Source organism: Gigantopelta aegis, chromosome 10 (genome assembly GCF_016097555.1).
Source record: "Gigantopelta aegis isolate Gae_Host chromosome 10, Gae_host_genome, whole genome shotgun sequence".
In the NCBI taxonomy this organism is placed as follows: Eukaryota; Metazoa; Mollusca; class Gastropoda; order Neomphalida; family Peltospiridae; genus Gigantopelta; species Gigantopelta aegis.
In genome coordinates this window covers 84,756,904-84,769,889 of record NC_054708.1, presented here as the reverse complement: position 1 = coordinate 84,769,889, position 12,986 = coordinate 84,756,904, and the positions used below count along the sequence as shown (strand labels likewise).

The window sequence follows — 12,986 nt, the reverse complement described above, 5'->3', positions numbered from 1 at the left end:
TTTTGAGTACTCCTTGTAGCTCTTAAGTTGAGCTTTTGAGTACTTGTAGCTCTTAAGTTGAGCTTTTGAGTACTTGTAGCTCTTAAGTTGAGCTTTTAAGTACTTGTAGCTCTTGACTTGAACTTCACTTGATTCAATTGCAAAATAAAACCAAGTGCTAGAAACTTACCTCCTGTTCTGAAGAATGATAAGTGTATTTGTTCCACACTGACACACAAACAGATAGTTTACCATGGTAACTGAATGTTTACTCTTTGGTTTAATGTGTCAAACATAAGCTACTGGTGATTTGTGGTGCATTGTAGTATAGAGAGTGAATATTTTTCAAAAGGTTTTCCCACTATATGTGCTATTAATTTTTATTAACAAGATTCATTTATAATCAAAAGTGTTATTTCCCCTAATTGCACAAGCTTTGTTTTTATTTTATTCTGGCCATGTGAGTATAATGAAAAAAGGGAAGAGTTATTTCCCGTCAGTTGCACAAAGCTTTGTTTTGAAGATGACACTCTGGGTGGGAGTGTTTACTGGGAAATGAACCCAGTACCAACCAGGCAGAAGGCTTAACCACTAAGTTGTTGAGGCCTCACAAAGTTAGAACATTTATTTTGTTTCACAGCACCACTAGGTGCACTGATTAATTAATCATCATCTGTTTGATAATTATCAGTCTTCAGGTGAAACCCACTACATATTACCATTATTACCTTGGGATCTTAATGCACTTTCTCACAGACAGGACAGTACATATCATGGCTTTGCCTATACCTGTTGTGGGACACTGGTTCGGACAATAGAAAACCCTAATCAGTGAATGGGTCCCCCGATGTGATGTGATCCTATGACCAAAGCACCTCATGGGAATGCTCTACCAAGTGAGCCAAATCTAACACTCCCCCCCCCCCCCCCCCCAGTCACACACCAACACCAATAACTGAGCACCTCATGGGAATGCTGTACCAACTGAGCCAAATCTACCCCCACACTCACACACCAACACCAATAACTGAGCACCTCATGGGAATGCTCTACCAACTGAGCCAAATCTACCCCCCCAGTCACACACCAATAACTGAGCACCTCATGGGAATGCTCTACCAACTGAGCCAAATCTACCCGCCCCCCCCCCCCCCCCGGTAATAGCCGAGTTGTAAAATATCTACAAAAAGTACTTTTTGCTACGCCTCATCAATTTCTCAAGCTAATCACAAAATGCCTTCTACTCCATCTTTTACTCATTTCATATGGAGTGAAAGTGTGTGATTTAGAATTAACCAAAGCCCAAGATCAAAGACCCTTGATAAGTACTGAAGATATTAGGGGTAAGTTATGAGCTGCTGACTCTACAGGGGGTCCCCCTGGATGAAGCCCTAGTAACCAATCTAACAACATTAAAGACTGTTGATCAAAAAAGCCTAGCCACATGCAGCCAGGCACATAAAAAGGGCAGATAATTTGTGTTGGGTAATCAAGGGCCAACCTGCTGTGCAGAGGGAGTGTAAAAAGACTTAGACCTGTGGTACTAACTGGCCACCCCAGCATGGCTCTAGACTGACCACTGGTCACTACTAACTGGCCACCTATGCATGTTTTACCACTGTACATTGATTTAAACTATGAATGCTTGTAGTACAGTAACCCTGTGATATTTGTTGAGTGAAGTAAGAATGCAGGGTATTGTTTAGTTAAATAGGGAGCGGGACATAGCCCAGTAAAGTATTTACCTGATGCTGGATCAATCTAGGATCAATCCCTATCAGTGAGCTATTTATCATTTCAGCCAGTGCTCAACAAGTGGAGTAACCACGGCTATGGTATGTTTCAACCTGGCTGGGGATAGTGCTTATGAAAAAGTAGCCTTTAGTGTTGATTTCTTCTCACCTCTGGGTCCTAAACTAAAACAAAAATGTGTATGTAATTAAAACCATTTATTCCCTCCATTCATTTAAATAATAACTGGTTATGGCTGCAGTCTCCCCTTCTATAACATTACTTACTAATAATGCTCACAAGCATAATTACATTTTATTTAATACTCTATCTAAATGTATAGGTGTTATTGAATTATAAATTGATCAATGATAACAGTTTGTGATTACTGAATAAAGTGATATATGAATAGTTAAATCTGGCGACAAATGTGTATAAGTTGATCAATGATAACAGTTTGTGATTACTGAGTACAGTGATGTATGAATAGTTAAATCTGGCGACAAATGTGTATTTGTTCTCAAAAATTAATATTCAAGAATTAATCTTCAAAACAAACGATCAATAAAAGATTTAATATTAATTTAGAATTGACTATCATTATTACATTTTTAAAGGATATTGCAAATAAAAAAGTTATTGTTTTTTATGAATAGAATAGAATAAAAATTGTGTACTAAAAACAAAATATAACATTTTTACATTACCTTCTTTAAAACAAGTATTTATACCATGTCCCATTACTGAAACTAATACACCAGTTTTATGAAATTGTCCAACTTTGACTTTCAAGATTTATTCCCTCTTTTTGCATATTTTTCATAACATAACATTGCAATCTTTCTAGCATGCCTTCTGGTCTGTTCCCATATTAGTACTATTTACACCACAAGTATTTGTTTCTATGTTCAAAGCATAAATTTTCCCCTCCATTAACTCATGTGTTTTCTCATTAACCCTAAACCAACAACCCACTTAACCCTTGTCTGCCAGTCTCAATCCCTTTGGGTCCAAGCTGTGATCACATGACCAGCCACCAGCCTATCAGAGTCTTCCTTGATCAGTTTGTGTTTCTGTTGGGCCAGACTGGCTCAGTCTGATGGGTGTTTTGCAGCATTGCTTCTCTAATCTGTGCATGCAACTTAATCATGTGAAAACAACATCAAAGGGCTGGAGTGATCAAGTTAACCAGTGTTTTCACTGCCTGGGTACACAGTTATGACTCAGACAAGATACAAGATGGCCGTCTGTCTGTGTTTAAACCAAACCATATCAACCTGGGTTTTATCTTGGTGGATTACTTAAACTAGAAATTAATCTTCATCTGTGTTTGGATAGAAACCCATCGCCAACTATTTCAAACACATTAATCTAGCTAAGTTAAACAAACATGCTGCAAATAAACTGAAAAGGATGAATGAACTTTTCAATCATTGTGCAACACAACTAAACTAAAAAAAATGCACCAATGAATTCAGCTTTTAGTGCAAAGCATCTTTGAATGATAAACTTTACAGATTGTCTGTACTGAAATGTATTACATTAATGGTGCTTGATTAAACCACTTATGATGAAAACCCTTTGAACAGTGTTTGGTATTTTCTTTACTTTGTTTTTGGTCTTAGATTTTTTTTCTTCTGACAGTACAAACATAACATTATTGTTCATTGCCACTTGGACTTCTGCACAGAACAGAGTTAAGATGCGGGACATGTGTAATGTTGGTCTGTGTGTTGGGGATACTTGTGATATGCTGGACACGTTAAGTATCAGTGTATATGTCCGTGTGGTGTGCAAGTCTTGTGATGTGTATGACAGAGAGCCAACGTGTTGGTAAGACTGAACAAACTTTAAGACCGTAATTTAATTCAGTTTTTGTAAATAGTATTTTGAGTGAGATGTTGGTATGGTTAAAATATTTATTTGTTTTAATATTTCTTAGACTTTTAAAGAAAGTAGAAAAGATATCGGACTCCACTCCCAAAATGGTATTGATTTGTGAGAGGGAATTTCATCCTAAATCTAACTCTAACCCCAAATGTAACTAAATCTAACCCTAACCCTAAATCTAACCTTAACCTCAACCCTGGCCCTAACCATAAACTTAAAGTTTAAAGTGGTGGTGGGGTGGTGGTGCATATTTTACCATCATATCAACAGAGTTATATCCCCTTTATTACACATATAAAGTTATGTCCCTTTATTTACTTTCTTTAAACTTCATACAGCAAAATACAAGCATAATGATTTAGAACATCTTAATTGGTACATGTTTCAAGAATATTACAATATGTTTTTCACCTGTTCTTTGAGTAAATATTTTAATTAATTAATACTTGTTTGTTGCAGTGGCAGTGAAGGAATGGAAAATTGTATGAAGCGGAGAGAGATAACGTCCAGTGAGAGTTTAGACAAGGCGAGTTTTGAGCGCGGCCTCATCAGCCCGTACAAGCGACTCAAAGTGGCCGATCTGCCGACGGCTCTCCGGTCCGAAGAAGTCTACCCCGTCCAGGTGCATTACACCAGCGAACATGCCAGTCTCGAGTCGAGCAAGGGCAAGAAGAAAAAAGTCCTGCAGAGTCGGGGTAAGATTCAAATCTTCTAATCAATCATATGGTTCAGCCCTCTATATTATGACCAATTTCGTCACATATGTTACCATTTTTATAATTTGGCGACTAAAACATTTGATACTATCAATATAAAAATAGATGGAAAAGTTAACGTAGAGGACTGTAGTTACAATGTAAAGTCATGGGCGGGGTGTAGCCCAGTGGTAAAGCGCTCACTATATGTGCAGTTGGTCTAGGAATCGATTCCCATTGGTGGGCCCATTTCAGCTGTTACTTTTGAAGTATGTGCTATCCTGTCTGTGGGATAGTGCAGATAAAATCCCTTGCTACTAATGGGAAAATGTAATGGGTTTTCTCTCTAGAATATGTTAAATTTACCAAATGTTTGACATCCAATAGCTGATAATTAATTAATCATTTGGCTCTAGTAGTGTCGTTAAATAAAATAAACTTTAACTTTAACTTTGATAACAAAGATTCTTTGAATTTAAAAAATATATATATATTACTGGTACTTATTGAAAAATTCTCTTTATTTATATACTTTTGTATCTCTATTAATAGATACAAAATATATATATATTACTGGTACTTATTGAAAAATTCTCTTTATTTATATACTTTTGTATCTCCATTCATAGATACAAAATATATATATATTACTGGTACTTATTGAAAAATTCTCTTTATTTATATACTTTTGTATCTCCATTCATAGATACAAAATAAAAATCAGTAAACATAATCAGAGAAGGTAGTTCAGAAAGCTCAAGACTGAAACATGGATTACCGTATGGTCATTTCCAAGATATGGAGGAAAGGGAAACAACTCTTACTCATACAATCAATTTTATAAATTGTAGCAGTCACAGGTAGCAATACTAGATGGTCATGAAATATTAATTATTTTCATTGAATTTAGTATGAAGTAAAATAAAATATGCCCAGTATTTTTGTTTTGACTGCCTATTTCACACTAGAATTAATTTACCACAGTTACGGAGTCAGTGTTATTAATATTAGATGATAAACTGAATGCCACAATATTCTCCTAGTGGGCAGATAGTGTGTGTAACAATTCAACAGTAAACCATTGCTTTGTGTAAATGGCGCTTTGTTCAAATATCCCATTGGCCTCTAGATTGATGAAGAAAAATAATGAAACATAACGGAGTATTTGAGACCAGGCCTGGTGCTTATAAAACTTTTAGAGTCTAAGACTCGAAACTAATAGAGGGTAAGACACTAATGTGATGACAACGCCATACAAAGTGTATGTGTGTGACAGTCATTAGAGACTGAGTTCGGACTCTTAACAGTTTTATAAGCACGGGCCCAGATTTAATTTGCTATAAGAGTTCCCCGGAACCACCCACTGGTGATGTCAGAGGCTGGACCCGTGGTCTGAACCTTTTGGATATGGGCACGTAAATAGAGTTCCCATTCCCATAAGAGTAGTTATGCCTGTATAATACAATGTGGGATTACATCTTGGTACTGTGGGATTGACTGTCAGTGACATGGTTGACTTCCTCATTGTTTTGTTTGTAAGTGGTATTTGTTGTTACCATTTATCTGTTCCCTTACTACTCTTCTTTAGCACTCACCTCAGGTGCTTTGGTCCCATGATTGAACCTCTGCAGTGGACCCATTCTCTTATTTAATTTTGGTTTTGTCCCAACCAGTGCCCATCAATGGATGTGATATGTGCTGTCCTGTCTGTGGAAAAGTGCATATAAAAATTCTTTGCTGGTAATGAAAAAAATGTAGCAGGTTTTCTCTGAAGACTACAAATTAAAATTACCAAATGTATGACACCCAATAACCGATGATTAATAAATCAATGTGTTCTAAAACCCCAAACACTTTTGAACTTTCTTTCCTTCAGTTTATTTGGTTGTACTGTAAAAGTGCCTGAGTTTTGCATACATCAGTGATGATGTCATGATATTGTCTATAAATCCCTACATTTTAATGCAACAATAGCTTTGTTGTGGTTTCCTTATTCTTGCTTTGTTTTGGTTTCTTTTGTGGGTTTTTTTGTGGTTTCCTTAAATAACATTTCTATGAGGTTATGGTGAGATGGATGACCTTCCATTGTTCACTGTCCTGTCAAGAGTTGTGTCAAAATATCCACCAGCCTATGTCTTATAAAACAAACAACTAACTTATAACATAATAATAGTTTTTATTATTTGAAATATATTTCTAACTCCTACCATTCAAAGTTCTAAAATAATTGTACGGCAGTTTTCCTTTTGTAATAAAAGTCAGCTTAAATATGAACTACAGGTGTATGCAAGATTTTCTGCTTATCAACTGATATCAAATTTATCTCCATCTATCCCCCAAAGACCGCCTTTAATGAGCTTCTGTCATCGATAGTAATTAATTACCTTGTAAAATTAAAATTTGGACTGATTGCTCACAAATTTTGCCATCTGTACAAGGGGAGCTAACTCTGTTTGCATTCTCTAATGAGTGATCTCACACCATGGTTCTCTCAGGAGATCATGATGCCAGCATTCCTCAGCAGGCCTCCCCCCTCATCACCAGCAGTTGTTCTAATTTGTCTTGGAGATCTCTGATAAAACTCCAATAATCTCCCACTGACAGACATGTGACACCCTGTCATGTAATCCATTACTCTGGAGCAAGCACAGTTTAAAATGAATGGGCATTTGAACTGACATGAGTTTTCGGACTGTTACTAATTGTCCAATAAAACTTGTATTAATCTTTATGCTGAGAAAGTCAGGGTTTTGTCAAGTTAGCTCATACACAGCTGTAAGTGGCTGTGTTGCTGTTGGCTCAGAAAATCTGAAAATAAAATTCTAGCCTGTCAAATGTCAGGGAATTAGTAAAATGTACAAATTGTAGAGACATTTTATAGTGAAATGATGAAATGAGTCATACAGACACTAGATATCCCTGTTAAGTGATAAAGTTTGGTTTCTTTTATGACACCACTAGAATGCATTGATTTACTAATCATCAGTTATTGTATTTCAAATTCTGAAACAATGTCTTAGCTAAACCCTGATACTTTTTTTTTCTGCTACAAACAAGGTATCTTTTATATGCACTTTCTCACAGACAGTACAGCACATACCATGGTCTGATATACCAGTCATGGGGGCACTGGTTGGATTTGGAAAAACCCAATCAGAGAATGGGTCCACCCAGGGGGTTCGATCCTTTTGACCTACACATCTCAGCTGAGTGTTCTACTGACTGAGCTAGTTCTCAGTCCTTCATGTTTAATGTGTTAAACCAGACACTACCACAAAGCACATATCAGGTCAGGCCATAGGGTTTTACGTTCACATTCAGAGCAGTACTGTTGCAGTGCATGCCTGTCCTGGGCACAGGTGCCGTCCTTGGCCGGCTTCTCCATCTAGGAATTTACAGGTGAATATTAAATAACCTATCAGATCTCCAAGCACATTTTATGTTGACACAGGTGTAGCTACCTGTACTAATAAACATAAATACACCAATATTCTGTTATCTTGTCCACGTTAATAAACATGTACAGGTTACAGTTTCCAGGTTACATTAACACCAGTTTCCTAGTCTCAGCCTTAATGGTGGTGTCAGAACATCACAAGACATATGTCCATAGTGATACAATACTTATTCAGTGTGTTTATTTGGAAACTCACATCATTTTGATCTTTTCTTTATTTTATATATTTAAATACTACACACACACACACACACACACACACACACAAAAGAAAAAGTAAAAAAGAGGGAATATTGACTGATCTAATCACTGTAGAGTATGGTGAGTTGGATATTTTTGATGATGATATGTGTGATTAATCTTCAATAAAGTCGTGATATTAAAACAGGGCTAGCTAGCCAATAATTTTTCAAAATTATTTAAATAAAATTTTAAAAATTGCAGAAACCCAGTTATTTTTTACTACAATATCATTTATTATATGCATTATTTTGCCATTTGTTTGTGGAATTTGAGATTGAAAATTTAGTGAGTGCCAGAGCTAGCCTTAGATGTGAGTTGTGTGTGTTTGTGACTTATTTGACAGCTGATGAAGTATGACTATTAGTATCTATTTCTTTCTTTCCATTTATTTCCTTCTTTGTTTCCTTCTTTCCATTTTATCATTTGGCAGAGAGGAAACTATATCTGATAGTAATACAGTGTGAACATGGTGAACATCAATAATATTACCACCTACTCATGCTCAGTCTTTATAGAGTTTTTTTGTTGGGTGTCATCTTGGTTATATTTGTTTTATTGTTTTGTTTAAATACATTTTGCAGCATATCTTGCCATGAATAATATTAATACTGTATGGATGGATCTCTAAGCATATCTTGCCATGAATAATATTAAAGGGACACACCCTAGTTACGTTTATTTGTTAACCATTACGGCGTTGTTTTTCGCTATTAAACCCCATTTTTCACAAATAAAATTGCACTTTACTTACATTTTATTATTTAGAATACACATTTCCATTCACCTGAAGTGCTTTTTGGTAATACTGATGTTTGTAAAACCACGAAATGCATTTTTTGCATTTTTTCACAAAATGTGTTGTCGAGAAAAAACCGTTAAGCAAGCGAGGTCCAATCTATTTTTAATGTCACAGACGTTGGTATATCACGTGACCGTTATCATTTTTGTTCGGTTTGTTTTCTCGTGCACGGTTCGCGCAATCAACATCCGATTTGTTGTTGTTCATTTGTGAGATTTTTCTTCACAGTTCGTGAACATTTTCAGTAACAATAAAGTTCAGACAAGTAAGTGTCTCAATACAAAACGTTACAAACCCTTAAAACCAATAATTTTGCTAAGTCTTACGATATCTGGAGAGGGGATACAACCAGGACAGAACAGTTGGAACATGTCCAGGAGAGGTGAAACGAACGCACCCCAAGTCTGTGAAATTTGTCGTGACGTAGGCATTGTTGTGCTTCTACCGGTGACATCAGAATACTAACTTTCAAAATTATTTCAAGCAATTGGGACATGGGAATTCCCATGGTATTTATTGATATAAAACCTGCTTTTTCACTCCATTTGATAAAAACGTGATCTAAGTGTGTTACAGGTTTGTAGATTAACTAAATTATAATTTATTTTCGCTGGATGGAACTAGGGTGTGCGGCTTTAATACTATATGGATGGATCTCTAAGCATATCTTGCCATGAATAATATTAATGCTATATGGATGGATCTGTAAGCATGTCGTGCCATGAATAATATTAATGCTATATGGATGGATCTCTAAGCATGTCGTGCCATGAATAATATTAATGCTATATGGATGGATCTGTAAGCATGTCTTGCCATGAATAATATTAATGCTATATGGATGGATCTGTAAGGATGTGCAGGGCTAGCTGTGGATCAGCAGACAATAGGCAAGTGCTGTATGAGAGGATCATACCCCATTTGAATTTATAATTTTTTTTAATTTGTTATAATAACTACTACCGGTATATTCTTGTGACTTTAAATTTGAATGTTTCATAGGATGGTACTGTTAGTAATAAATATGGATGGATGGATGAGTTTTGGTGAATGTATTGGATGGATGTCTGACTTTTTTCCAGTGACTTTTTTTCCATCCACCAGGTAACTAAATTAAAGGGTGCATGAGTGTTCGATTCTAGAAAAACAGTCACAAAAAGTAAATATTGTACTTATGTTGCTACATTATGTAGTTAATAAAACTGCATTTAAGCCTCATGGAAGTAATAAATTACAATAATGAATAGGAATTAATAAAACTAACTATTAATATTCCCATACTTAGAGCAGCCCATCTAACCTGTGTTCCTCTAGTTATTGTAAAGTCTATTCGAGTCTATATCTCATAATTGTAGGAAAGTGCACTCTAAATATCATTCCCCTTTTATTTAGACTCATGAATGTCAGGTGTCAAATCTATGTTGTGCCCAGGACGGACATGCCTGAGCCTTAGGTGGATATGGGAACCTAAATCAGTTAAGAAAGAAAGGACATTTACCATAATTACAGATACGCTTTTGCAATGAAAATTGTTAACAGTATTAATGTAAGTGTCAAACTTTGCTATATGGGGAATATTCACTTAAACCAGCAAACTATAAGTGGTTATGAATTTTGACCCTTTTTATATATATATATTATTTATTTTTAAATTGTAATAATAACTGTGGTTGGTTTGAACAATTATTACTTTTTTGTAACTTGACTGTTGTCAATGCTAAACATTAGGCAATGATTTTATAATAAAATATAAAACAGAACACATTACAAATGTTTTTTTTTTAAATATCTACACAATTATTTTAACAAATTGTATAGGCCGCAAAAGTAAATAATTTAGTGTTTTAAAATCTGTCATTACATTATGAATGCAGTTAAGGTGTATTTTCATTTAATTCTACAGATTAATTGATATCTAAACATTATCACATGTTTTGATATATTTTAGTGTAATTTTAATATACATCACAAATGAATATTTCAGAATCTATAACTAATAAATAATAAGTTATTGTCACTTTAAAGTTACACAGACCTGTTCAGGAGACTGTTGCCAGTGTAGACATCCGGTCTAATAGGATGTGTATTACAAACCTCCACAAACACTAATATCACACCACCAGATTTTAGCCTCACCATGTATGCCACTCATCCACATATATCACACCTAAAAGCCACCCACTCCAACACCCACACACACACACCGGTACCCAAACACCATGTGACCAAACTGTTTCTTTGATCACGGTGCTTGGCCAGTTCCATGATGTGTGGTGTCACATGGTCACACCACACTTTTTACACCTCCACCAGCTGAGCAGTAGTCTGGTGTCACACCACGCTTCTGTAAGTGAGACCTCCTGTCTGGTGTATTGGCAGTGTGCTGAAAAATGCATGTAATTAGACTGCTCTGTGTGCACTTTGAATAAATGTACAGGTGTTGACTGAAAAAAGACATTTAATTATTAAATATTGAATATTCTTCAGTACGAGTTGTCAAAAACATTTTAAGATATAAAATATTGTTATATTTAATAATATTGAATATCATTAAATATTGAATATTCCTATATGCTAAGTATCAAAAATGTTGTAACTTGTAAGCAGTTATAATGTGTTTTTATTTAAAAACGATTTTATATTTAAAAACAAAACTGATAACAAGCTTCTGTTGTGTGCCTTTATGGAAACATTTTGAACAGATAAGCTCACTTTGCTTCCACACTTGTATACACCTCCAAGGCTTGTATTAATAATGTTTTGTAAAATAATGAAAAATAGATAAACTTTTAATCAACGTAATGCAGAGGTCAAGATCACTATATATTGACATCTCTGACTAACCATTAAAGTCTGGACAGACAGTCTAGATAACTGAGGTATGTGTCCAGGAAAGAATGCTTGAGCCTTGATTTGATATAATTTGTACAAAGAAATAATAATTTAAAATATAGAAAATTAGCAGTTACTTTACCATCCTAGCTCTGCAAATTGTCCACGTTTTAGTACAGTATTCAAAGATGAGATAGAGTTCTTCGACATATCCCTATATTTGATGAATAATAAAATAATGCACTAGTTCTTTGTTTAGTTTAACACAATGAGTGTATCAGTTGTTTGAGCTCTTCTCATGTGGAGGTGTGAATATTGTAAGATTATCTTGATTAGACCACCAAATGTTAATGAACAGAGGGATTAGCCTGTAAGAATGATATTTTAACGTGACACTAAGAAGATTTTAGATTTGTGTGTGCCACAGTCTCACCACCAGGCAGGTGGCCAAAACAAAATAGTAATAAAAAAACAAAAACAGAATTGGGTGCTTTTTCTTTCAATGTGCATTATCAAAATAAATAAACAGAATTGGGTGCTTTTTCATTCAATGTGCATTATCAAAATAAATAAACAGAATTGGGTGCTTTTTCTTTCAATGTGCATTATCAAAATAAATAAACAGAATTGGGTGCTTTTTCTTTCAATGTGCATTATCAAAATGGCAAGTCTCATATTGTGACACTACTGTTAAGAATTTTCATTACAACAACATATCTTCAGTAATAATATGGCTATACTGTTCACCCATATTTACTTGACTTCACATACATTCACATATCCATTTACCTCAGGTTCAGGCACGGCTGTCCTGTACACTGTATTACATTTTACAAGAAAGAAAAATAAATATTACTGGCCATTAAGCAACTTTAAGATTTTTCTTTGAAGAACATAATATCACAAGAAATAAATTCAAGATATAAGGCTCTTTGAAAACATATCTGTACAAGATTCTATTTTTCATATTTGAAATTTTTATTTTGTTAAACATGAATTTATGAATTTGTCAAAAAATAAAGTGTTTTTTTTAAAATTATAATTATTTTGTTATTGTTTTTTGGCTAAGGAAATTCTTAATTTCATAAAATAAAGCAAGCAACAGATACTAGAGAAAGGAAAGAAAGAATAACTTATCAGTAGCATGAAATTAATGTTTTTAATAAAAACAAATTCTGATCTGTGTACAGAATTATTAAATATAAATTGGTCAGTAGTAAAACATTTATGTCTTATTACCGGGTAATATGAAAAATTGTAAATTAAATTGTTTAATGTAAAAAATAAACTGATAAATTTAAGTTAAAGAGTTGTGTTTTATTGTTAACACTTTTAATAACAACTTTAAAAATTATAACTT

At 34.5% G+C, this 12,986-nt stretch overlaps 1 protein-coding gene across 1 annotated transcript in view; it reads left to right on the top strand.

The window, feature by feature from the left end:
* LOC121382596 overlaps positions 1-12,986 on the top strand; it is a 62,114-nt gene that overhangs the window by 25,686 nt on the left and 23,442 nt on the right. Inside the window, exon 2 of the mRNA XM_041512110.1 lies at positions 4,060-4,295. Coding sequence (XP_041368044.1) covers positions 4,073-4,295 — 223 coding nt within the window. The 5' untranslated portion in view covers positions 4,060-4,072. The remainder of the gene's footprint in view (positions 1-4,059; positions 4,296-12,986) is intronic.